Source organism: Melozone crissalis, unplaced genomic scaffold (assembly GCF_028551555.1).
Source record: "Melozone crissalis strain CALT ecotype California unplaced genomic scaffold, PUWL_Pcris_2 ptg000008l_1, whole genome shotgun sequence".
Taxonomy (NCBI): domain Eukaryota; kingdom Metazoa; phylum Chordata; class Aves; order Passeriformes; family Passerellidae; genus Melozone; species Melozone crissalis.
In genome coordinates, this window is record NW_026535786.1 from 19,041,564 (window position 1) to 19,068,774 (window position 27,211).

Sequence of the window (27,211 nt, forward strand, 5' to 3'; positions counted from 1 at the left end):
ACTACCTGACATTATGATATTTTAGTATCCTCTGATGACAAGACATGTTTTAAACTGATTTCTGGACATTTGCAGGAAGTTACAATATTTTGTCAAAGATTCTGTATGTCCTTCTAGAAAGTAGCATGAGCTTCAGTGTTCCAATCTGCATTTCTGTCTTTCCCTTACGTCAATCTATCTCTGGCTTGGAAATGTTTCTTTCGGGGTACCTCTCACCTCCAGGTAGAGGTTCCAGGCTGGAATAACTTGCCCTCTTTTAGCAATAGGAGTGAAACTTAACATGAGCCCAGAGATTGAAGGAAAGCAGATCTGTGCCACAGAGCATTTACAGCATTGGTTACTGATCTTCCTTGACTTGCTGAACTACCATGGAGATCTCCTAGTTACTCTCCAGAATGGCTAATGTGCCAGGATGTCCTGGAGCTGGATGTTTGGGCCTTTCCCCAAAAGTGTCACAGGACCAGCCATTTTGGTAAGGGTTTAAGCTGCACCTAGAATATTTACTTTTTAAGAAAACTCATTTTTTTTGGTCAAGACCTTGGTACTGATCAGCTCTGCAGACGCAGAAGGACATGTAATCTGATCTGAAATTACAAAGACTAATTGCATCTGTACGTAGGTGGGAATGAAGACTGAAAGACTGGCTTAGAAATCATAAAGGCTCCCTTTGCACTCAGACTGAGCACAAATCAAAGAAGTAGGTGTGTGTTATTAAAGAATTGGTTATTTTAAGCAGCTGTGATGAACACAAGATCCTTATAAATGCTGTAAGCTACATAAATTTGTCTATTCTGCCTTGAGGAAGTGGAGTTTTTCTGATTGCGCAGAGTTTTGGTAATAACTATCCATCTGCAGGTCTTGTTCTGCAAAATGAATGCTTCCACACCCTGTTTGCATTGGATCTTCCTGATAATGTTCTCTCCAAGCTTTGAATAAATGCCATGCTTCAGCGTGGTGTTACTGATTTAGTATCTCATACTGATGGCTCATATTTTATTTTAAAAGTGACCACACAAAGTTTTAGAAGTGCTTGCCTAGTTTCTTTCAGCATTTGCTTGGTTTGTGTCTAAATAATACAAAATCAATATATCATATCTTTGTTGTATCTCTGCTTAGGTATCTTAGATGGATTAAAGGGAAAAGTTTTGGTTCCCGCTAATGTAGAGAAAGAGGTAGGCTTCTAACATAGCCACTGATTATGTGATACCAGCCTAGTATAGACAAATATACAATGTAATCCTGCACTGGTAGGTTGATCAAAGGTAGTCTGCAGGGTTCTCTCCAGGACTTGTTTCTCACAGCTGCACTGGATTACAATGTGATTTACCTGGCCTGTGGGAGGGTTTTAATACTGTTTAAAAATAAGAGTATATCCCCCCTTATGAAAAGTCTTTGTCGGTAATACAAGTAGCTCATCATCAGAACTTTTAGATTGTAGTGTCCTCCTGCAGTCAGAGGATGTCTGTCTCCCTTTCTTTTCATTTTTTTAGTATTTTTTCTCCCTTCATTTTCCTTTACACTGTTCTATTTAAGGTTCTGCTGTAGTTGCAGAGGTTCCTAAGAATAGATTAATTAATATAGTCAGTCCATAAAGGCAAGGTAAGAGCCTTTTTGAGAATATGATGGTTCTGGGTTAAATTCGTGGTTGTTTTTCTTTGCTTCCATTGTGTTCTGTTTGGTTACAGCAGACTACAAATCACTCTTTTACCTTGGACAGCAATGTTTTTGATACATAAAATACCAGAAAATGAATATTCAGGAAAATAAACCAGCTTATATCTTCAGTTTTTCCTTGCAAAAAGGAAGGAATGTTTTCAAAAGATATGGCAAGTTCTGAGGTCATTCTGTCTGGGAAAAAAATTATACTATTACCGCATTAAACAACTATTTTCCCCTTTAGTTTCATAGCACTCTGGTCACGGTGACCTTGTGTGTTTGTAGAATCTCTGATTTGAATAGATTAAGAGCATTTGCTTACATGCGTGCCTCAGGTTTTTGTTGACTGTAGATAGACTTGTCCTTTACTAGAATTCGTCCCAGCCTCTAGTTGGAACATATTGGTTATGTTGTGCTGTTGCAAATACTTCACATTATGAGGTAATATGAGTGATATTTCATTTTTTAAAAATTAAGAAAATAATAAAGGTAGAATGTGGTAGAACAGCAAGTGCTTTTTCTAAAGCTCTGTAGATGGCAGTTAGCAAGAGTCAACACAGAAGGCTGCTTGATGAAATTGTACAATAGAGAAAGTTATAGCCATGTTGAAAAAGGGCAGTAGAACAGTTAACTTTTCCACACAACTGACGCCTTAAGTTTTAGCTTTCATGTTTTCCAGATTCTGTACTGCATTAGTATATAACTCTGAACTTAATATGAAGTGTTATCAAGTTCTCCTCAGTTTAGTTAGACAAAACAATCTTTTTCCAGCCCGAGAACCAAGGACACTGTTACAGCTTCAGGCTCAAAATTATAAACAACTGCGAATTGTGGAGAGCAAACTGGGAGGATGGGGCTTCATAACCTGAAGCTGTTATGGGACAATTAACCTCAATATGTAATGGGCCAAAATTTACAAAAGTGTGGAAATGTGTGACCCGTCATCCATTTTGGGTGTAACCTTAGCCAGGCTCTTGTAATGCCCAAGGTGTATTCTTTGAAGGCCTTTTTAATAAATATATACTTTATTCCTTTAGCACTGTCTAGCCTCTGTTCTAGGTAGCCTCTCAAGGCATCACAACCATGATGATTTTGTGATTGTGAGTATCCTGAGGTTGGCTGTTACTGTCCCAGAAAGTTTCGTGTTTTTCAGTCAGCAGATTATGAATGGTGAATTCCTAGAAGTACATTACTTATTTTTCTCTTTTCCTTATCCCAGAGGACTTCTTGTTCAGGCTCTGTTTGGTCAACACTATCAGTAGTAGAAGTAGTAACAGCCAAACAAGAAGGGAGCTGCAGATCACAGTGTATCTTAGATACTCTTGATGATAAATTGTCAAATGAGAGAATTCGGAGTTATGGAGAAGATTATTGTGGAAGGTATTGAAAAACACCTGAAAGACAATGCAATCATTGGTCACAGCCAGCATGACTTTGCTGAGGGTAAAGTCCTGCTTATCGAACCCGATTTCCTTTTATGACAAGGTGACCCGCCCTGTTGATCAAGGGAAGCCAGCTGGTGTAATCTTTCTGGATTTTGGTAAAGTTTTCAACGCTGTGTCTCACAGGATCCTTCTGGACAAGGTGTCCAGCATACAGCTGGATAAACACGTCATGGGATGGGTGAGCAGCTGGCTCACAGGTTGGGCACAAAGGGTTACAGTTGTGACATCAGACTAGTGACCTGTCACTTGTGAGGTTCTGCAGGGCTTCATCCTTGGCCCTCTGCTCTTCAACAGAGCATAAATTACTTGTATGTAGGGCTGGAAGGAATACTGAACAAGTCTGCAGATTATATTGAACTGGGAGGAGCTGTTGACTCCCTCCAAGGCAGAGACCTCACAAAAAGACCTTGATAAATGAGAAGGCTGGGCAATAACCAACTGTATGTAGTTCAGCAAGGGAAGGTGCTGGATTTTGTACCTGGAATGGGGCAACCCGGTATGTACAGAAAGACTGAGAATGAGAAAGCAATGGGGAAAGCAGCGCCATGGAAAGGGACCTGGGGGTCCTGGTTGATGGAAAGGTAAACCTCGGCCAGCAGTGCCCTGGAGCCAGGAGGGCCAGCCCTGTCCTGGGGGCATCAGGTCGGGCATCACAGCCAGGCAGGGGAGGGGATTGTCCTGCTCTGCTCTGAGCTGGGGCAGCCTCACCTGGAATATTGTGTGTAGCTCTGGTCACAACATAAGGAGGGTATGAGGATGGAGAAGGGGAAGCTGTATGAGGGGCAGCTGAAGTCACTTGGGCTGTTCAGCATGGAGAAGAGCAGACTGAGGACAGAGCTCACTGCAGTTACAGCTTCCTTGTGAGGATGAGAGGAGGGGCAGGCACTGATCTCTTCTCTGTGCTGACCAGTGACAGGACTTGAGGGAATGGCCTGAAGCTGTGTCTGGGGACATTTAGGGTGGATATTAGAAAAAGGTTCTTCATACAAGGGGTGGCTGGGCCCTGGAACAGGCTCCCCGGGGAAGTGGTCACAGCACCAGGCTTGACAGAGTTCAAGAAGCATTTGGGCAATGGTCTTAGACACATGGTGTGACTGCTGGAGTGTCCTGTGCCAGGTCAGGAGTTGGATTGACAATCCTTGTGGCTCCTTTCCAAGGCAGCTTTTTCTGTGATTCTGTATCTGCAGTTATTTTCTGTTTGAACTACATTAATGAAGGCTTCAAAGTGGATGAAAACAAATACCGTGGCCTAAGCCTTCTCTTCTGTAACAAAAAGCAGTAGTCTGGTTTCACATTTACAATGATGATGGGTATTGTTCTTGTTATTATTGTTATTATTCTTCCTCCTCTCATCAACTGCTGACGGCCAGCCTTAGCATTGTTGTGAGAAAAACTGCAGCAGTAGTTTTCAGTATATATCACTGGTCTCATTGCCTGGGGATACTGTTAACTAAGCAAAAGCATTTTAGAAGCTGGATATAAAATGCTTAATTCAATTTCTGAGAACTTGCTGAATAATTTGGGATGCTACTTGCTTGTCTGTTTGATTCAGGTTGACATTCTCTGTTCTGCTGCAGGGCCACCTGAGCTGAATTTTTATCAGCTTCTTTCACTTACAGTATGATAGACTGTGTCTGATGTGCAAATGGGACTTCCCTTCAATACTTCTAATAAGAAGTTTTTCCTTTCTCTGCTTCCATTGATTTCCCAAATCAAGGAACTAGAATGTGGCCAGGGTGGAAGATGGGTAAGCAGCAGTTCTTCATATTCCCATGGCAGCTCTCAGGTTCCCATAGGTGACCTGGTATGGTCTGAGTTCTGCAGACTGTGGCTTATCATCAGAGTGCTACACAGGAATTACAAAGCATTACATCAAGGAGAGAGAATAGTTGAGGAACTGATCTGAGATTTTAAAGATATAAGCTGAAAGTTAGACATTGAACTTGCATTCTTGTGAATTACGTATTTCTTTTGCGCCCCTGGAAAATTACTGTCTCACTGTCTTGGTTTCCCCACTCCAGAAAATGGGGTCCATGCTGCTATTTTCTGTTCTTTGTGTCTCTTCCTGTAAGTTTTCTTTTGAGATTTCCAGGCCAAGAACCATCTGTTATTATGTATAGGCACATTGGCTAATACAGCTAGTCCCGAAAGAGCAGGAGCTTTTAAAAAGCAGTTGTAACACAAACAATGAGTAATTCCTTCCATCAGAACAGGGCTGCTCACAACTGTGTAGGAAGATGGCAGCACTGCTGACTCCAAGGTTGCACTGGAGAGCCTTTAGGGCACAAAATGGAAGGGGAAGGTCTCTCGCATTTGATGCTAAGAATCAAATGAAAATGACCTCTGGGGTTTGCAGCAGACATGTGAATTTTGTCTTTCATGCCATCTCCATCTTCTGTTGAAGTGAATGGTCCAAAATTGGTTCAGCTTGGGAAGTCTCAGTAGAATTTCAGAGCATTTTTTTCTGCTTTGCAAAGTGTAAAGCTCCAATACCTAGACTGCTCTGCAAATGTAGAATTTAATCTCAAAAAAAATCAGAGGAAAAGGTGATTTGTAATTATTCTTGTTCTTACTGGGGAAAAATCAGCCAAAATACTTGCAGATGAAAAATAATGTCTTGCAATCCCGTAGTGACTTTTACTGGAGGCCCTTCACATATTTTGCTAATCTGAATTAATAAAATCTCGAAATATCTTTTGCAGCCTAGTGTGTTTTTGTCCTTCTTTTACAGGTGAATTAATAAATAGATGATATTCTGGGTGCCTTGGAAGGCATTGGAAAAGCATCAGTAGGATCATCTCACCTTTCAAACTTAAAACATCTAGTAATGATATTTACAGTTATAGTGCATGTTCTGATGTCTTGTGGGGTTAGCTGCTTTTCAGTTGTTAAATTTTTTCTTTTTCCAGCTTGTCAAGTAACATAAATATCCCTTATGGCACCCAGACAATGGGACAAGATAATGGGACAAGGTGGATATTTTATCTTTGTTCCTGTTTTGTGACCAGCTTGTATTTGTTATCTCAATTATCTTCAAGGTTTCACCATCCACTCTAATTTACACTTAACTCAGGTGTGTGGCTACCCAAGTTCAGCACATTGGCAATGGCAGACAGGTACACAAACTTTCTGAGCAGGACACTTATCATTAGAATCACTTAAACACCAACCAGAAGCACCAAGATCAGTGAAAATAGTGTCTTAGGCTGGCAAATGTGCCACGTGTGCTGCCCACAGCAGAGAACCTGCAGAGAGCTGGTGCAGAACCTTTGGGGTGCCAGGGAGGAGGAATGGTGGGAAGGTGCGGGAGGGAAACAGAGAGAAGCAAAGTGCCTGAGGGGATGGAGGGTGAGGAGGAGACAGAGTAACAACTTGGACAGACTTGGGAGCTTCCGGAAAACTGCCAACACTGGAGTGTGGAATATAATTTTAGGTCTGTTAACAAAACTTTTGAAAGACACAGGGCTTCAGACTGGTAGTTTGGAGGTTGGCTGACTTTAAAATAAACAGAAAAGTAGACGGATTTTTTTTTTTTTTTTTAAGTCAGACAAGAGTAAGTTTACATAATAAAATAAACTATGGTTTGAGAAGTTGCTGCTACTGTTGCAAAACTGATTTTGGAAGGAGTTTCACCTCACGTGCACTTTCTATAGGCCTTGCAATTGAAAATTTGACTTCTGTTGCCTGGATCAGATCAATTCATTTGCTGAACAAACCTTTACAGACATCCTTTTTTCATGTAGAGAACTACAGACACACAGACTTGGCTCAGTTAAAAGTATGAGAACCTTGTCAGAATGGACAGTAAGTGATCTATTCTGCCATCAGCTGGGAGAAGACAGGCTGGAAGTCTAGGTGAAGTGCACAGTGCTAAGGGGAGAGATGGTTAGGCTAAATACTATAAAGACTTTGCAGCTTTTCCAGGTTCTTGAGTTTGGCTTGTGATAAAAACTAAAAGGTGAGGGGAGTTTAGTGTGTGTGTTTAAAGGAGGTTACTTTGGCTTGATTTTTTTTTTTTTGGTGATATGTGGAAAGTACAAAAGCACTTTCAGGTTACACTGACCCCCTTGAAGTCTGTGTAACGCCTTTGATACTGACTCTATTTGTACATGACATTGCTGCAGCTCATGTGGAACACAAAGAGAAAACATGTCACTCAACAAGTGACTTCTGTTCTGGTTTGGTTTGTGAAATGTAAGCTGAAGAAGCCTCTTGCATGCTCTTTAACACTGACCTGGTTTTGTATTTAGAAGCTTTCTGAAGCACCTTTCTACAGGCAGACCCCAGGTTTCAAGGCAAGATTCTTCCCCAGTTAAAGTTTTTACAGTGGCAACAGCACCACCATCTTATGTAATTTTTCTCTGTAATAGAGACGGAAGGGTTAGTTTAGGGTGATGAACTGGACCTTGAGTTGCTGCAGGAGTAGCAAATTGTGTTCTGCAGCAGCTGATGTTGATTTCTGAGTGGCCTATTGCATGAAACTGAGCAACATAAACCAAGGCAGAGCTAACAAATCAGGAAGCACACAGGTCACAAGTGGTTTGCTAGAGTTTGGAGGGAGTATGAGCTGCAAAGAAAACATGTGAAGCAAGCCAAGGCAAGCTAGCCCTTTTGGTATCATGCACAAGGTCACCTATGACCACAGGTTTCATTTTGACCCTTAAGCATTTGCCTTTGGATGAGAACTTGTGTGAAGAATCTCTTGGACTGATCTGAAGGTGTTCTCACAGTAACAGTAGTGTTAAAGAGTTTGTAGCTTCAATCAGCATTGCAAGAGGTGCTTGTCCCCTATCCTGTCTTGTATGACAAAGGTTGTACTACTGTTTTACTTCTTGCTGATGGCTTGTAGGAACAAGTATTTTGTCCAGCTCCCTACTGCAGCCATCAGTGTTTGATATGACTGGTGCTAAAATGCCCTGAAAATAAAAGTCACCTGAAGAACTATGATGATGTGAAGAGAGAGAAGCACTTATCCTTCCTTAGATTCCATAATTGCTGTGCTGCAAATGTTGTTTTAGATCACTTTTATGCACTACAGAGGAAGCTCAGGTGCCTTGCTTGGATGAGGCAGTAGGCTTTCCAATGCCTGAAGGTCAGCCAGACAAATTCTAAGGTGAATGGTGGAATTTACATAATTTTATTTGTTCACAGTTCATGTATGTTCTGTTCTCTTGACAAGGGCATAGCTCATCCTTATGAGGAGAAAGGTGCTTGAGGTTTGCCTGAGGCTGGCTCTGCGTTCTGGATTAGGTGGCACCCTCAAAGGGAGAGAGGGACCATCTCATTGCTAACAGCAGCAGAGCATGGAGAACTGCAGAAGGAAGAAGCTTCGTGAGTGCAAGGTGGGGAAGGCAGAGGTGGGGAGACCAAGTCAACGCAAAGCCTTTAGAAAGGCATGAATGAGGAATGCCAAGAAGAGCAGGGAGCAGGGGCACAGCCGGAGCTCAGCTAGAATAGGAAGACAGTTTCTGAGAGTGTGGAGGGATGTGTGCAGTCTGTTACAGCCCAAGAGGTCCTCTGAATGCTGCTGATCTGAAAGCAAAACTAAAAGAAGGAACCTGCCTGCTGAGCAGAGAGGGTGTGGCTAGAGAAGATTTGATCTAACTCCTTTTTTTATTCTGCTTCATTCAAGAGGGACAGTAAATTTTCAAAATTCCTTCATTCTAGTTCATGTTAAGAAGAACAAAATCTTAGGCTGTAACGGTTCCTTTGTGTAGTTTTGATTCATTCAGTGGCCTTTCTAGATAACCAATTAAATATTCAGGACAGTGCTTAAAAAATTGGCCAGATTTTCTTGAAATCGGCAGTTTTGACTAAATTTTCTTGAAATCTGCAGTTTTGGCTGATATACATGTTACTATTCTACTTAACTTCCGTCCAGCCCATGAAAAAAGTGCAGCCTTTTGTAGGAAAAGCAGTTAATGAGCTTTGCTTATGAATATGTTTATGATGTTTTCAGTTTGATTGTGACATATTACTGGCATTGGTAACATTTTTGTTTCCTTTCCCTTGTGTAGAAATAGAAACATTTTAGAAATGTGCTAAGTACTTCATGCAGGCATTGCTGCATTGGACACAGTTACGTGATCAAGAGAAACATGAAATATATGCATCTGTATCTCACACAGAATAAGGATCTTCAAAGAGTTTTTTGTAGATCAAAGCCCAACTGTAAGGGGTGATCAAATAACTTGCTGAATAAGACCAGAGGCTGAAGCCTTTTGGTACAGCAGCCCTGGTTTGTTTTGCCATAGACAAAACAGTGTCAGTGTCTTCTTGTGTGAGGTCCCAGTTTTGTGTCATCCCCGTTTGCACGTGCACACAAAGCTCCAGCACACACTCATCAGTCTCCTCTCATGCATATGGCAGAGCTGTAACAGCTCTTAACCCCTCCATCATCCCACTCTCAACTCCTTTCAAAAAAAATCTGAAAATCGTTGCAGAGAACACATACTCCTAGAAACTAGACTCAGCCAAAAGCTTAGGAAGAAGGTTTAAAAGGGGATGGTGGGGCATGGGGAAACCAACCCAAAGCCCATTGTTTGTATCTCCCTTTTAAGACAGATGGGGCTCTATAAATAAAATTATTGGTAAGCTTCCTGGCATGGACCAGAAGAGTGTGAATTAATACTTGCTATGAGCAATAAGTTCCATAATGAACTCTGTTCTTCCCTGAAACATTCCCAAGATTTCAAGCTATACATACACAAGGACCCAATATATGAGCTGTACAGCTCTTTGTATCTCCATCATTTACAGAGACCTTGTTTCTTCATGATTCCTCGATGGTGCAGTAAGAAAGCAGTGGACTAGTAAAACTTTGGAATTGACAATTATTGTACATTTTGGCTGTGTAAATGTAAGCAGAGACAGTTTCATGCTGTTTGTTAACTAATGGCAAGAAAAGTTTATTTAGATTCTTATTAATCAGGTCTTAAGTGTACAGGCACAGTGTAAAGTGCTGAAGGACCTACCTTTGAGCAGTTCTGACCCAGTGCAATTCCAGACAGAACAGAATACATCCCTCTTTGTGCAAGAGTTTCAGGAGGGCATTAGAATGTGTAACAACCTGCGTTGAAAAATGGAAGGAAGAACAGGAGATTGCAGAGTGCAACAGCAGGAGCTTTTGCCCACGTTAGTAAGAAAGAGTGAGTCCACAGGAAGAAACACGATGTCTTATGTCTTTAAGTTGTGAAGTAGAAATGACAGCTTATGACAAATGGTAAGTTAAGAGACCATAGCCGCTCTTAAAAACAGAGAGAAGAGAAGAAAAAAAGTCAGTTTGATGAAGAAGATGAGCGAAGGAAAATCTTGTGGAATTTTCATAAGAAACAGCATTTCTGGACCTGTTGGAGGACAGAACAGTTTTAGCAAAAGAGTTTTTGATGGATAGGGAGTAAACAGAATATAATACCAAGCATTAGCGTTTTGGACTTGAGCTCTCCCTAAATTGTTTCCAAAGGTTTCATAACCATGATCATTTTTTCTAGTATTCCCAAACTTTCATTAAAATGATTGGAAGCTCCAGTGCTATTGCTGGCTTCCTGACAGCTAGTTGTTACTGCAATCAACAGTTGCTTGAAGGAAGGCTTGATTAAAGTGTCACATTGTTGTAGTGAACTGGCATGTGACTTTTGTTTCTCCAGCAGATTTCCTTATCTCAAGCCTTTAATGAGGACCATTTAGAAGAGCGGTTTTTTCTCCTTGGGGCTTTTTTTTTTTAAAGCGGAACTCCTGAACTTTCCTCTTAAGCAAAATTCATTTGATGTTGAGTGTGTCTTATTCAAATGTCCTTGACATTCATATCAAAAGATCTTATATAACCTGTGCTGCACAGACAGTAACAATGAGGAACTGAAACTTCTCCTCATATCATGTTTTGGGTTATACACACTCCAAGCATTAAAGCAGTTTAATTGTCTTCCAAGTGGGTAACAGACCATAATAATCGTTAATTGTTATGATAGGAAAATATATAGGACTTGCTGAGCTAAAGTCCAATTGTCTTAGTTTGGTAATGAGACATAAACAATGGGGGAAGCTGGAAAGTGGGCAGAGGGTGTTTTTTGTGAGGTCTTTTAGAACTAGCTTAAAACATTCACTGCCATTCCAGAAGAGGGACTGATTTTCAATTGTACCTGTGCAAGGTTTTCCAGGCCAGCTAAGAGCTACTGATTAAGTCAATTCGAACCCATTTGACACTGAAAGTTAGAACGTGCTTGTACAATCCCGTTTGACGACTCCGTTGTGGGAACAGTAACCTCCAGCGGTGACACTGAAACAAACACCTGGGAGTGGCACAGTTAAACTGCACTGGCCACTTCCAAAATTATTACACTCTGATGTACCCAGTGCCTATTTAGAAAGGGGCTGATGAAGGCTTTGTTGGCAAGGAAAGAGTTCTTTTCTTTATTCAGTAACTGTAGTGTGAGCTTGTCATCCACCCGTCCCCTCACAGGCACTTGTGGGAGAACATCCAAAGGGTTTTAAGGAGGGAAAACTGGGTTAATTTCACTCTGCATGAGATAGATCTTGGAGAAGAGCCTCCAGGGTGTTGGGAAGAGAGGCCCAGGGTGTGGGTAGCATAGGAAAGGGGTCAAAAGACAACAGTGCAAGGTGATAGTGCAGAGAAGTACAACAGGACTTCCTTGTGGCTTGGAAGAAAGAGTATGGTGGAGGGGAGAGCCAATGAAGGCAGTCCTCCGGGGTATGAGGGAAATACCACAGTAAAAATGTAGGGGAGGAATGTTATCTCAGGACCTGAGTATCTGCTGTAGTAGAAAGGCCTCTGAGAGGCCTAAGAGGTATTTGGCATTGTAAATGAAGAAGAGGACTGAAATGTTAATTTCAAAGAACAAAGAAAGATGTAGATTCTGGACTGATCCTTAGAAGGGATCAGATGTTGGCACTAGTCACAGTGTCAAAGGAGAAGACTGAGAGGAGTTTCAGCAGCTGGATTTCACAAATGTCATATTCTGAATCAAGTAGCTCCATGCTAAGGGAACCAATCTGCAAGACAGCACATTTGTGTCTGCTCACAGACAGCACATCCAGTGCTTGAGAGCTGCAAAGGTCTTAACATAAGCTAACTGTGTTAATGCAAGTACCAGTAAGGTGTTTCTGCAATAAGAGGGGTCCTATATGTGACCCAACATGGCTTGTTTGGCCCAGTTTCATGCAGATATTCCTAGCCATGGTTGTGTTTTTTTCAGCAGCTGTCTATGTGTGTAGTACAGGTTGGAATTTCTCTTTTTATAGAATCATAAAATGGTTTGGGTTGGAAGGGATCTTCAGGATCAAGTAGTTCCAAACCCTCTTGCCATAGCCAGAGACACCTTCCGCTAGACCAGGTTACTCAGAGCCCCATTTAACCTGTCCTTGAACAGCTCCAAGGGTGGGGCATCCACAGCTTCTCTGTACAACTCGTCCCGGTGTCTCGCCACTCTCAACGTGAAGAATTTCTTTGTAGTATTTTTCTAAACCTGCTCTCTTTCAGTTTAAAGCCATTCACCCTTGCCCTATCATTGCCTATCCTAGTAAGGTCACTCTCCAGCTCTGCTATAGCATTCTTTAGGTAGCAGAAGGCTGCTCTAATGTTCTCTAGGAAACTTCCCAGGTTGAACAACCTCAGCTCTCTCAGCCTGTCATCACAGGAGAGGTGCTTCATTCATGGCCCTCCTCTGGACTCACTTCAACAGGTCCACGATCTTGTTACGTTGGGGACCCCAGAACTGGATGCAGAATGCCAGGCAGGGTCTCACCAGAGTGGAGCGGGGTGGAGAATCCCCTCCCTAACCCTTCTGGCCATGCTGCTTTTGATGCAGCCTAGGATACAATTGGCATGTTGCTGGGTCATGTCAACCTTCTTGTCCACCAACACCCCCAGGTCCTTCTCCTGAGGGCTGCTTTCAATCTAGATTTTCTTTTACAGTGTACTACACATATTTTAATATACTACTCATATTTTAATAGCATAATAATATTTTACTTTATAAGGTTATCTTGCATCCATGATACAAATGAACAGTGTGGTTCACAAAGGTCTTCTGGTTTGTTTGTGTTCAATAGGTATTAGCCCGTCACCTCCGACCTGGAACTCTGCGTGCTGTCTTTGGGAAAGACAAGATTCAGAATGCTGTTCACTGCACGGACCTGCCTGAAGATGGACTTTTAGAGGTAAGGCTTGCTAGGCAAACATGTTCTCACAGGAAGTTGTAAAGTGAAATGCTTCTCTTGACACTCTTTTAAGCCAGTAAGTGTTTTCTATGTGGAGTAGCTGTGTTGTAGACCAGACTAGACACGAAAAGAGAAAGTTTATTAAGGGTGTTTGACTCAGTTAATTCTGATACTGTAAAAAAATTCATCCATGCAGTTTTCTTGAATGAATATAGTACAATTCAATGGAATGAAACTCAAGAATCTTCTCTGTCTGAATGTGTCCTTGCGTCTGAACATCAGTACCTGACAGTGTTTCTGCAGCGACACTTTCTTAGCCCTTTCGTGGGTGACCACGCTGACTCCTGAACTAAATTGTGTCTACAGTGAACTTGTGTGGAGCTTGGAATATTACAGGCAGTAGGGATTCAAATCCTCCAGATAGGGCCTAGGTTTATTTGTAGACAGTCATACTTACGTACATCAGTTAATATTTCCTGTGTTCTATATTAACTTACTAATTATTATCTGATTTTGGCTTTCTATGCCAAAATTTAAAGTCCAATAAAATGAGAAAATGATAAATTGCAGGAATTTGTAAAGACAGAAGTACTCACTATGAAAACCAGAACAGGCTCATTCACTTAATTCTGTGCCTTAAACTAAGGTCCATGGCAGAGGGTTGAAGTGGTGTGTAATCTTGCATGGATTTCTGTGCTGTGTCAATGGAGATGCTTTTCCAGTGCATGCACAGCTTATTTTTTGCTGCCTGTATGTATTTGTGAATGCTTTGCTGTCAGGTATAGCAGAACCATTGAGCAGCAAGTGCTGTCCTACTTAGATAATTTTACATTGCCAAAATGGTGGTATCATGGGGGAGTGAGAAAGAGCTAACTTCATCTTCCTCCATGAAATAACCTGTGGGTTAAAGTGCTTTTGCTAGGAAATCCCATCTCGTTTAAGGTACAGATTAGTGAAATTCAACACTGAGGATGGCAACCAGTATAAACAATGTTGCAGCTTTTTTACCATTTTCAAGATATCATTAAAAGTTAACCATTTTTAGTTTTTCCCTTAGGGTTTATACAAGCAAACAGGTATTTTTTCACCACATGCCTGGAGTTCCTCATCCATGGCTTTCCAGTGGCAGCAGAACAAAGGGCACCGCCTGTAAGGGAAAAATTAAACAAGCCAACACTCAAAGAACATTTTAGTACTCCATCAGAATTTTCCACTGTCTGTTGCCTTTACATTGGTGCAAAGCAGGTTTTGCTGGTTGTTTAAGTTGTGTTCAGAGCTACTATAAGTGAGGCAAGAGTTACTTCTCCAAAACAAAAATTGAGCCTGGCATTCTTTCTCAAGGGTCTCCATTACATGTGTTTGTCTTTCAAATCCTGCAGCTCAGTCATAACCAAAGTTGTTGATTTGGTATTACTCTGACTACACACCTTGCAGTTCCTGGTATAGTCTGATAATTTTAACAGTACCTTATTGATTGTTTTTTTTTTGGGAAAGGGATCTGAGAGAGTTTTTTGCCATAGGCATAATTGTGTGCAGAATATTGCTGTTCATCAGTCTGTAGTTTCTTCTATAACAGCCCAGGTTAAACCTGCATTTTGAAAGGACGTCACTCTATGTTGTTTAGTGAGTAAATAAAGCAGTGAATGTTTTGAATTGAGAACAGTGAGTTTGTACAAAGGAAACCTTGGCTGTACCTGTTGGTTGGCGTGTGGAGTATTTACACTGTTAATGCTGAAGCAGCTTATTAGATGTCCCTGCCACAGTCCTGACTCCTGCTGTGGCTGCGTGTCCTGTGTGCACACCAGGGTGTGTGCAGGGCCTGCAGTGCCCAGGGCATCCTGGAGGAAACATGGAGGGACTGCTGCTCTTGACACTTTGTATAGAAAGCTGAATAGGTTGGTTTGTGTCTTAATTTGTTTTGTGCCCTTTGAACTTCTAGAACCAAATGGAGATGGAAAGGGGAGATCCCTGGTTGACCAAGTATTTTGTGATGGGCCTTAAAATGCATAGTGTTTATGGAAGCACAACAGAAGCATGTTCCCTTGTAGAAGGGAACACACTGGTGCCTTCCTGGGAACTTTGGTACCTTTAGTGCAAGACACTGTTTATCTTAAGATTTCTCCACCTTTCTCTTCAGTTTTCATCACCCAGTTTCAGATCTAGCTGAAATTTGAAGAATTTGCAATAGCAACTGCTGTCTCATTGTCCACAAACGGAGACTTCTTGGAGGAGATGGGCTAGGTAATTGAGAATTAGATAAAATGCTTTCTGAAGTTAATAGCCAACATCTAGGTGGCTTTGGTGTTTTGCACTTAATTGACTGTCACTGGGAAGGGCAAGGTTGTAACCTTTCTCCCAAAAATCATGACTAAGGAGTACTTGGTGAAAGGAGATGGAACACTGTCTTGGGAACAACAAGAGCTAATTAACTAAATAAGGGTCAGCTTGTGCACCTAGCTTAGAACGCTATACTTAAATAATGTTGTACAGCAATTTTTCAGTGTTTTTCTTTTAGACCTCCTTTCCATGGATCTGAAAAAATGAAAGTTTACTTTTAGTCTTAAAACCCCCTCAAACAAACAAACCAACCTCAAAAGCAAATATGAGCACTTGCTCCCACCAGTATGACCCTTAACTCCTGTCTTTGTTCTACAAACGACTTCACATTTTAGGCAGTGACTAAAGAATATCAGAATTAATGAATAACTCACTTTTGCTCAAGAAAGGAGGGGAGATGCAGTTGAACCTTAAATGCAGCTGGTCACAGTAGTAAAATCAGTGTATTTTCATTTGCAGAACTTTAAGTGCTCTTTTTTATTCCTAGCTTAGTGATACAGGAATGTGAATATTGCCCTCATCTCTTGGATGAGTTGTTTGACTTACTAGGTCAGGCACTTACTTATTCACTTCATAGACTTGTGTGTCCTCTTATCAGTACAAAATGTATTTTTACAAGTGACAATGAGAAGACACAAATAGCTCAGAACAGTCTGTTTTCTCAGCCTTGTCACCAGTTTCTCATTTTAATGAGAAGAGGAAAGAAAAGAGAGAAGGGAGACTGATAGCAGTGGAGTATTTGTGAGATGATGCAGTTTCATTACTGAAGGTTCAACCAGCAGCTGATTGTTGTGTTGGACATTCATTCAGAGCAGGCAGTTGCATTTGTTTCCCACATCCAAAGCAGGTACAGCTCTACATCTCGTCAGGTTTTTTTTCTGTTTTGTATAAAGCAGGTACTATTTGGGGAAAGCAATTACAGTACTCACCTGCTTTCATGTTCCTTGTGAGTCAGGTAGGGCCAGGACTGGAACATGCAAATTTTATATGCCAAGGAACTGCTCTGTTTCACAGACTAGGGATGTGTCATCTGCATGTGATGAAAGATTATTCTGTTTCTCAACTCACCGTCTTTGACCTGAGGAACGTTTCTGATAAATATATTGATGAAATAGAAGCTTGCAAACTGTTGGATCTGATGAATCATCATTCTCTAGACAAAAGAAGTTTCCTTAAAGTTGATCATTCCTGGAATAGTTCTTAATCAAAGTAGTGATACACGTATTGCGGCTACCAGACTTCACAGTTTGTGTCCCTCTTTAAAGAAGTGAAGGCAAATTAAAAATCAATCGTAAAGGCCTTATTCACATCACTGAAACTACAGTGAGTAAAATTTCCCACAGGAGGTGGTGCTGTACACACACCTCAGTTCCCTGGGTCTCAAGTGGCTCAGTACCTTTCAGATTAAGCAGGAAACCACATAATTAAAAAACTGGTAGCCCAGAACTGCAGTTATTACAAAACCAGAATTTCTGGGGTTTGGGACACTCTGTCTGTAACTTGTTGCTCATACTGTGCAGTTCTTTTTGGTTTTGGTTTTTTGTGTGTGTGAGCATTTCCTTAAGGGCATTTGCAATGCAGAAAATCACTCTGAGGATATAGAATGCACACATCTGGGGTGACCTAAAATGTCTCCCCGATGCAGTGCAGCCTGCTGGGCCACCCAGGCTGGCTTTGTGTTCCTGTGCCATGGTGTTGGGGCAATCAGTCAGTCTCACGGAGTTTCTTTGCATAATTACCAATTCCTTAATAGTCATACATGTGTTTGTGTGTGTGTACTTAGACACAGGAGAAGATGCTGCCCTCAGCGAGACATGCATGAGAAAGGATTTGCTGTGGGATGGATAAAATTGAGTTCTGGGTGAAACGACCTTTTCCCTGTTGCCGAGGGCGACGCTGTTATTAGGTGACTAATCCTTGGACAATGTCGTGACAATTGCTGCGGGTGTGTGCTTACCCGTGCCTTTGTGTGCCTGCTAGGCTGCGAGTGGAACTGCAGGGGGGGGTGATCTCCCAAGCCCCTTTTCGTGGGAGTGGGGGATGTGCCAGCTGCCTTCCCAACCTTGTGTCCCCCGGGCGCTCTCAGCTGGCGCTGCGTGTGCCGCCGCATGGCCCCGGCTGCGTCAGGCTCCTGCTTGGGCATCGCACCGTGTCAGTTTTCAGCGTCACGGGCAGTTCTCCAGGCGGGCAGGAGCGAGGAGCTGCTCGAGTGTCGTTTGCTGGCCTTTTCCCTTGCCTCAGAGCTATTTGTGGCGCTCACAGACATGAAAATAACCTATCAAAGGGGGATGACTTTGCTGTTATCAAAGAGTGGGTTTCATCTGTCTCCCGAGAGAGCTGTCATGAACGGTTGTTTTTTCCCTATCATTTCTTTGAATTTCAGCTGTACAGTGGTGTTCAAGTGTAGGACTGGAGACTGGCTGACTGTACAACAAACTGCTGGAGGCTCTTTGTTCCTTTGCTCAGCCTTGCACCAGTGAGACTGGCTTACTGCTCCTGGGGCATTATAGCAAATAAGTAATATCACCTAGGGACAGATCAGCTACAGTGATCTGCTGGACAGAGACTCCCACAGCTCTGGCTCTGGAAGTTCAGCCGCCTGGATCCGGCCTTGGGAAGATGTGAGGTGATGTTGTACAGTGAGCAGTAACTGCATGGTCCAGTTCAGCAGAAGTGTTTTGTCCAGACTGGTGCTGTGGACAATGAAAACTGTGATAGTTTTGCTCAGACTTGGAGATTTGGTATAAGCTGAATGCTCTGCTGAGTGTTAAGAGCTGTACTGCTCCTAAGCTTTTGGTGCAGTGTGTATTCCACCTGCTAAAGGCCAGCTGTCCTTGGTCTGGCATTCCAGATCATGCCAGGAGAAGCATGTCTTATTTTTCCTTTCCCTTTCCATTTTTTCAGGGAGGCTGAGGGCAGGGTGGTATTTTAGGAAGCTGTTCAGGGTGGATAGGGGAGCAGTTGCTTTGAAGGGGGGAACACAAAGCGTGTTTCCATAACCACTTCCTGTTACTGCAGCACTCTGCTGGCTGCCACCTTGCCCTTTCCTGTGTGTTGCCTCCTTGGCTGCCCACTGCCAATGTCTGGACATGGGAGTGTGATGCAAGGTGCTCACCATCATCCACCCTGGAAATGCTTCTGTACCACTAATGAGCTGATCCGTGGGCTGAGGTTAAAGTGCAACAGTTTAGGATAGAAGCCATCATAAGGATGTAGCTCTGTTAAACTAGTCCTTTTTGTTGCATCGAGGTATAGTCCAAGCAATTTAATAAAGCATGTCAATGAGTAACTCTCAGAAGCGTCGGTGGAATTTGTGTGTATCACACTTGGAACAAAGGTCTCCTCCATTGCTTGTTACAGATTAACTTGTCTGGTATTATGCAAGCTACCTCTGCCAGCCGAGAACTAACTCTCCTCATTCACAGAGCAGCCCAGCTTGTAAAACATTACACAGCAGAAGTGCATAGCATGGCAATGAACCTTTCACTGAGGGCATTTCAGCCCTCTGCATTTCCCCCAGGAGTCTTTAAAATATTTTAATAAAGAAGCCATTGTTTCACTCAGTCATACAGCAATTTTGCAATGAAGTCTTTTATTAGAGGCCCACACTGAGCTGCATAATCCAGGGTAAAATGCTTTTCACTGTTTCCAATGAAAAGTAATAAAAATTGAGTGGTTTGAGTGAGGTTGGCTTTAGCACTTTTTTCTCCCAAGTTTTCATCCAAGCAGTAGCTATTTTTGTCTGTCAGTTGGAAATTTCAGTCTCTCCTGGTACAAGATGATTTCTAGAGAGGTCTGTCAGATAATGGTTGTTATGATTCAAGTGCTTTTCCATTTAAACTTTCTGAGACCTCTTATCTAACAGCTGTGGGAACAGGTTGGAAAGAATCTGGAGTGTAAGAAAACTTAATCTTACTTGGTGGTGGTTTTGCATACCAGAACATGTTAGCCAGCACTGGAATGCTGTCTCACAATGTTTCCTGGTGCTCTGTATATACTTGTACAAAGAAGTAAGTAACCCTTTTGCCTAGACCTATCTGAAGGAAATGAAGAATTAAAAATAACATTAATAGATGGATGGATATTGGAGATGTTGGTGATTTCTCTTTTAAAGATTATTGTATCATTAGGTCACGTGCAGCCTCATTTTGAGCATAGGTTGTATAATTATTATACTTGTGGGCTAGACAGGCAACCTAAACCAGGAACTTGTTTAAACAGAGTTGTGAAATAGTTCACCTCTTGTGCTTCCACTTCTGGGTAAAATCCGAGGTCCAGTTACCCCTTGTTCTGCCAGGTCTGTGAGTGCCAGAGAGAAGAAGTTAATGAGTGTGAACCAAGCAGCTGCCAAAGCTCTTTAAGTTTCACCTGATCCCGAAGGTAATCTATGTGATAAACAGGGCTTGGCTTTTTGCACATGTTTGTGTTGCGCTGAGCAAAGTAATTTTGTGGAGGGGAGGTCAAGGTGGAGGGAAGGCGTGACACTTCTTGATAACTCATCTGAGGCCCAGTTTGTGTCTTTGAGACTGCTGCCTTCTTTCTTTCCCTCAGCATGTTCTCATTTTTTAACCAAAAAGGCCAGGTCCTTTTTCCGTTTCTCCTTTTGCTTGAGCTGAAGCAGAGCAACAGTTGGGCTGCAACTCAGCTGCACCATGGGCAAACTACAGCAAAGAAGACAGAAAAGCTCAGGGGAACAGCTTATACAGCAAGAGCAGTAAGGGCATGCTGTAGTTGTACAGCCACGTAGAAGCTCAGAATATCCTTCATTTCTGGAGCAAGGGGCCCTGCACCTTATTTGGGGGCTAAGAGAAACACTGTTGTTCTATAACAAATATGCTCTGAGATGCCCATAAATTTTTATGCTGTTTCCTGTTATTGACCTCAGCCATTGCACCTCCCACCTCTTTCTCAGAGGTCAGATAGACATATTATTATCTGTGCTGGTGCTTCCTGTGTAGGGTTTACCCCTTGCCATTTCACTGCAGCTTCCTTCACTGGCTACCATCCACCAACAGTAATTAAGAGGAGAATTTAAGTCAGCTATTTTCATACACATGTTGAAATACATGGGAAACATGGGAGGAAAAACTCAAAGCCAAACATGTTAATATGGATAGAAAACTGTGAAAAAGGTTTCCTATCTGTCATAGATGCAAATGCCATGGCATATATTGACACTAGAGTTTGTCAAGCTCTAGAAACTATTTCTTCTTTTGTAATTAATAATAGCTAATGATTCAAAGCATAGTCTCATGCCACTACTGGTTTTGTGCTGTCGTAGCGCTGGGCTTAGACACTGTGTTGATCCTGTGCTAGCAGCTGTGCAAACACAAAACAGGATGGCAGTGGTCACCTGAAAGGATGTTAGCTGTAGTCTAGGGCTCCTTGAAGTTACCCATCATCTTCTGGTTTCAGTAAAAGCTGCATTCTTCCTCTTTGTCTTTAACCCCTAATGCACTGGCATATAGGCAGGAAGGATGCATCCACAACTATTCCTGAGATACATTGACATATGTCAGCAAGTCTCTGAGCAAGAGGCATAATACCAGACAAGTTAATTCTCTCTGGAGTATTCAGAATTGCTAAGTGGGCAAGTTTCCTTCTACATTGGTGCCAGTTACTGCTGTTCTGATGGGGAGACACAGTGTGCCAAGACTATCCAGCCACAAACTGGAACTGTGGGCCTCCTCAGGTAGCTGCCTTAGTCCAGCCATTGAATAGTAACTAGATCTCTGAGGTGTCCTGCCATGGCACTACATGGTTCAGCCCTCAGTGGCAGTGTTGAAATCACTGAAAGCTGATGGGACTCGTAACAAACTCTTGGCCTTTTAATACTGACCCATTCCACAGGGAAATGGAGCTTTCTAGGTTCTGTGACATGTCTCAGAAGGTACTTTGAGCACTGTGCTTGGGGAATTTATGCCGTTGGTTCGGTGGGATGGTACGTTTCCTGTCAGCACACTGAGGCACAATCTGAGTAGGGGGTAGGGGCTTGTGGTGGTGTATGCAAGGCCCCTGCTGGTGGTGCCTTCCATTGGTAATTTCTTTCAGGATATTTTGTTGCTGTCTCATTTTTATAATTTTAGCACTCTTGCCATGTGTACCCTATTGGGTCTCCTGCACAAGTAATATTCTGCTGAACATCACAGTTGCTCAGGAAGGACTTTAAATGATGGGTGCCTTCTACTTTTTTTGCTTCTTTGCTGCTTGCATCCTCACTTGAATCTATGATGTGGTTGGAAGACATGTTCTTGTCTCTGTGTGATCACTTCCTCCTGTCTTGGCCATAACCTGGTAGCCCGTGAGGACCATGACTGTCAGTGCTTTGTGAGCAGGCTAGAGAGACTGCTCAGCATTGGCAATGCTTCTGGCTTGCACAAACACATGCAGGCCTGGCTTTACTTAGACACTGCAGATATCTACGAGCAGCAGGGCCCTTCCAGTGTTTTTATCCAGAGCCTGGGATGTGTTTGCACTGACACCTGTGGTGGACTTAGGGTGGCTTGTCTCACCTTAGCTTGCTGCTTCAAGGGCATCCTACAAGACCTCCACACAACTCCTGACTGTGAGGCGGGGAGCAAGGTAAGTGTGAAGTGCAGAGGCGGTGATCTTGATCACTCAATGAGCTGCTTGGGATCCTCAGGAAAGCAGTACTTGCTGTCATGTTGGAGTTTCTCACGTCTGATGGGACATGGGATCTTACACTTTATTTCATTCCAGTGGCTTTACCAAGCCATTGATGTGTTGTGATGGTGACCAAAGATGTTACTAGATAAGAAGTAGAACTCCAGGTGGGAGAGTTCTGAACTAATATGTTCAGTTCCAGCTACAGAGCAGTTGGTTTATCATGGGGACTGAGGAGATTCAGTGAACTTGTACCTTCTTGTTAAGTCTCCAGGTATCTATGCTTCAGAAGTCAGTGAGCTGAGTCAGCAGAGAAGTCACACATGATTTAAAAACAACATCTTTTTGTTCTAAAGTAGTTTTGGAGTTCACCTATTTTTTTTAGAGTAAATAGCATAAAACTCACTTTCTTGGTATTTGTGATTGTGGTATAATGAACTACTGTCTTGTCCTCTCATTTCCATCCTGTTTGAAATTCACATTTTTCTAATCTTTTATTTTATTGTTACAATTTCCAAATAGCTTCCCTTGCCCTTCTCTTCCACTGTATTTTCAGAGTTGAACATAACCATACACAATTTTTGAGGTGACAATGTTGACAGCACACAACATAGTGTAGTGTTTGTGTAATAAGCACTGTAGTGTTTATGTAATAAAACCTTCCATTGCAAGGTTGGTTTTTTTGGTGCATAGGGGTTTTTATCCCAGCTCTGCTTAAGAAATCATTGTGGATAGTTGAAGTACCTGTGTACAAATTGTTCTGTCTTGGGCTGCCTGATTGGCTTTATTTCTTACATTGTGTGATATTTGGGAGAGAGGCAGGACTGATAAACCTGCCTTTTTTTTTTTTTTAACAAACTAAATCCTCTTCAGATTTGTGGGGGAAAATACACAGAACACATACAATATAGTAAATAAGTAGACTATCTTCTTTGACAACCAGTCTTCTTTCTGGAGTGCTTGTGGCTGAAAGGATGGTATGAGTCCATGGGGGTTTCCATGTGTTAATCTAATGATTTAGTAATGTGAATCAGCTGAGTGAACTGTAGCTGAAGTGTGGTATAGGTGTCAGGTGTTAGCAAGTGTACTTCCTGACAGCTCATGCAGATGTACAAACCAATGCTAATGGGCAAAAAAAGCTTTTTGTTTCCTACTTGTGACCTGAAACTGAGCTAACACGTAAAAATTTATCAGACCTTAATGTTTAGGGAAAGTGTACTGATGCTGAAACTTTGGGTCAGCAAAGACTCTGGATCATGTGCCTGCATGCCTACACTGACCAAGGAGATAGAGTGTTGTGGTGATTGTGGGGAGAGGGCTGTGTGGAAGGCACCAAAATTCCTGACAGGCTCTAAATGCATACAGGGATGGAAAAGGCTTCCATCTCCCAGCTGCCAGTTTTGGTTCTGCAGAGATGAGGAAGGACTGAAAATTACTTTCACCTTTCTGGTGATGGATGAGAAGTGAAGCTGTGAACTCAGCCCTTTTCTTGATAGTGTGTCACCTTGTCAGCCTCCTGGCTTCTGCCATGAAAGGAGACTAACAGGGTTTCTTACCAAAAACTGCCAGCTGAGAGGAACAAGGGCAGTGAGAGTTGAGGTACTATTTCAGTGCTGGGATTTCTCTGAGGCTGCAGTTCTGCCTGTGTGGGGTGCTGCTACAGCCCAAGGTGTGCCTGGGTCTGGCCTGTAGACAAAAGCTCTAACTCCAAAGCTGCTCAGCAGGCACGTCTCATCAGCACTGCTCTTTGCATTGTTTTCTGGACAGAAAGAGAGTTAAATTGTAAGTACCTGTAATTCTTACACTTGGAATCTTCAGCACACTTTGTGCCTGTGCAGGGCCCTGTGTTAATACCAAGATCTTTTGCTCTCCCTTGGAAAACTGGCTGTCTCACTTGATTTGCTTCCCCCTTTATAATTTTGCCTGGCCTTTCCGTGCTCTTAGGGCACACATTGTTCAGATGATACTTGCTTGTGCTCAGCCAGGGCATTTGAGTGGATTTTGTTATTGCATGCTGTATTAGCTCCTGAAACTTCGTGGTAACACGTGGAAGTGCTCAGAGAGAGCCGCCAACTTCGTTAACATGAGGTCTGCTGGGAGTGAGTGTGACTGAAGCAGAACTTCATGGAACTGAAGCAGCTCTCAGCTCCTCCTCATGAAGCAGTTTATGGGGTCAGAGCCAGAAGGTCATGGTTATTCACCCATTGTTACTTCCTGAGCATTATTGCTATTTGTCCCTGAACAGGAGCTAGAGAGGGCATAGCTGCGTGCTGCAAAGCAGATAGCTGGTTCCTGGGGTCTGCAAGGGGAGTATTGGTGTTAAATTAGATCCTGTGTCACCCCTGGGAAACAGTGAGCACACCTGAATGTTAGCATCATTGGAAAGGCATATGGGTGGCATCTGTGAAATGTGTTGGTGGGTTTCAGATAAGCTCCTGGTGTGGATTTGTGCTCTGTCACCCTTGGATCCTGTAGAGATCAGAAGTGTGCTTGGCTCAGAGAGGCTGACCTTGCCCTTGGTCAAATGTGAGATTTGTTCAGATGTTTTGTACTGGCACAGCTCTCCTTTCTGTGGTTTGGACTATGCTCAGACCTTGGGAAAGAGAAGAACTATATTTCCTAAAATACAAGGTATTTTGGAGGATCTAACCCCCATCTGGATGCTTGATGCAAGTTATCACCAGGTCCCCTTGGATCCCCTTGGAAAAGGACCTGGTGCTTTTAGAATGGGCATTCTTCAAGGTGTCTTCAGCTGGGGCCTCATAAGATGGGGGCATCCCAAATCTCTTGGTAGTGCTGAAATCTTGGTTCTTCTCAAGTCTTGATTCTTCTCATAATGCCATACCTGTGGTCATGGGATGGGTGACTAAGTTCTGGTGGTTCTTATCCAGCTCTTACCCAGTTCTTATCCACTGCTGTGCTCCCAAGGGTGAGGTTCTTAGAAGGATCCTTTCTGCATACCACAGATCTGCCAGCTCTTAACTGGTTTTACTGGGAGCTGGGTGGCAGCCGACCCATATAAAGATAATTATACTCAAAGAGAACATACAGGCACCTGGTTTTGCACAGTATATGAAATGTAGTGCTGCTTGTTCTGATGTCTGAGCCTTACCAATACAGTCTGTGTGGGTCTTGAACAATCCACTAAAAGCTAATTGAGGAGGAAGAGGTTTTGCACAGGTTTTAAGTAAACTGAGGATGTGCAGTCCAGCCTGAAAAAACTGGTTGCACAAAATCAAGGGGCCTTTGGAGACTAAAATAGCACAAATCCTTTTGTTGCTAGTGTCAAGTGAGCCGGCATGTGGCAAGGCCAGCACTCACCTGTGTCACCTGTGCTGCAGGGGTGGATCAGTACTTAAATCCCAGGGATGACCATGCAGCTCCAGCTGAGGCAGCTCAGGTCAGGGGGAGTTGACTCAGCTCTGTTAAACCTGCTCCATGGCAGGGAAACAGGCCTGTGGTGGCAGCAGTTGTACCAGCACCCCGGGCTGAGCATGGACACGGAGTTATTACCTAGGAAGAAGCAGATTCCACTGCACTTGGCCATTTTCTTTGCTCTTGGCACAGCTCCCCACCCGTGCCGACGGTTGTGCCTGGCCTGTGCTGGACACCTGCCCTTGGCCAAGCTGGGAACAGAAGTCCAGAAGTGCCAGTGCTTATAGCTTTAAAATTGATAGCTGGTGTGTGCTATTGCAAATGTTTGTGCAGACACAGCCTTAAAGGCTTGTGTTGTTAAATATATGTATGTCTCTCTCTCTGCTTTTTATTTTACTAGTGCTTTTGTGTGTTTCTCTTATTAAATGCAGGTGTCCCATATAACAAGAAGGGAGATAAATTCACTTTAATGGCTACAATTATACTTAACTATGCTGAGTCAATCTGGCAGAAAGAACATGTTCAGACTGGCAATTTAAAATGTCCTATTAGGCAGTAAGGAATGTGATGCCTTCCTGAGGAGAGTGGATAGAGCACAGATTAAAATAAGGAATAATGAATCTTGAAGGCATGGTTTAATTTGGATTAAACCATGGATTTGGTGAGATGTCACATCTTGAGGCCCTTGCCCTGCCTGCAGGCCTTCTGCCCCCAGGGCTGTTGTCCAGTCTCAGCCCAGATGAGGCTGTGTCAGTGCCAATTGAGAAAGGTTGTTTTGATGTCAAGACTGTTGTGTATCCAAAGCACTGGTGCCACTTGGTGAGTGGGGTGCTCAGCTATGAGTCTACACCTGCTTGGGGTGGGGTGAAATTTCCTTGGACTTTGGTAGTTTGGGAACTTTTTTTGACCATACTGCAGTCTTCTAGTGCTGTATCACCAGTAGGTCTGACAAATTACAGTAGGATTTCTAATGGGGGAAGGGGATGTGTCTGACCAGGTGCACTTACTGCCTTTTTGGGGTGTGGGGGGTGTGGTCCTTTGGTAGCAGAGTTGTCCTGAAGCCTGGAAGCAGTTGGGACTTTCCAGTGGGCAGCTGCAGGGCATGTAGGTAGGATAGGTACTGCCCTTCCTGCCTGGTTAATTAGTGATCTGAGCAGCCATTCTGTTTGCACTGATGTGGGACGAGAAAGTGATTGGGGTTGGGATTTGGGTAAAACGTTAGGGTGAATTGCCTAATTTCATATGCAATTCCTAAGAGTATGTTGCATGAGCCCTTTCAGACATTTGCTCACTGAAGCAAACACAAGCACCTTTAAGTTTTCCACAGTGGTTGTCCCAACCCTGGAGTAAGCCAGACTCTTTATTAATAGTCCATGCTTTAGACTTCACACTCATGCAGAGAATTAAAAGGCAGTAAAGTACCTAACCTTGAGTTGGGTCTTATACAAGTTAAATTGGAAAATATTTTTTGTTTGTTGGCTGGTTTGGAGCTTTTTGTTGTCGTTTTGATTTTTTCTTTTAATTGTCACAAACTCTTCACCCAGGAACTGAATTGTAGGGGCAGTTGATCCTACCAAACCTTGAGCCATGCAACAACA

At 42.8% G+C, this 27,211-nt stretch overlaps 1 protein-coding gene across 1 annotated transcript in view; it reads left to right on the top strand.

The window, feature by feature from the left end:
• NME7 (NME/NM23 family member 7) overlaps nt 1-27,211 on the top strand; it is an 88,860-nt gene that overhangs the window by 60,333 nt on the left and 1,316 nt on the right. Inside the window, exon 11 of the mRNA XM_054270002.1 lies at nt 13,170-13,277. Coding sequence (XP_054125977.1) covers nt 13,170-13,277 — 108 coding nt within the window. The remainder of the gene's footprint in view (nt 1-13,169; nt 13,278-27,211) is intronic.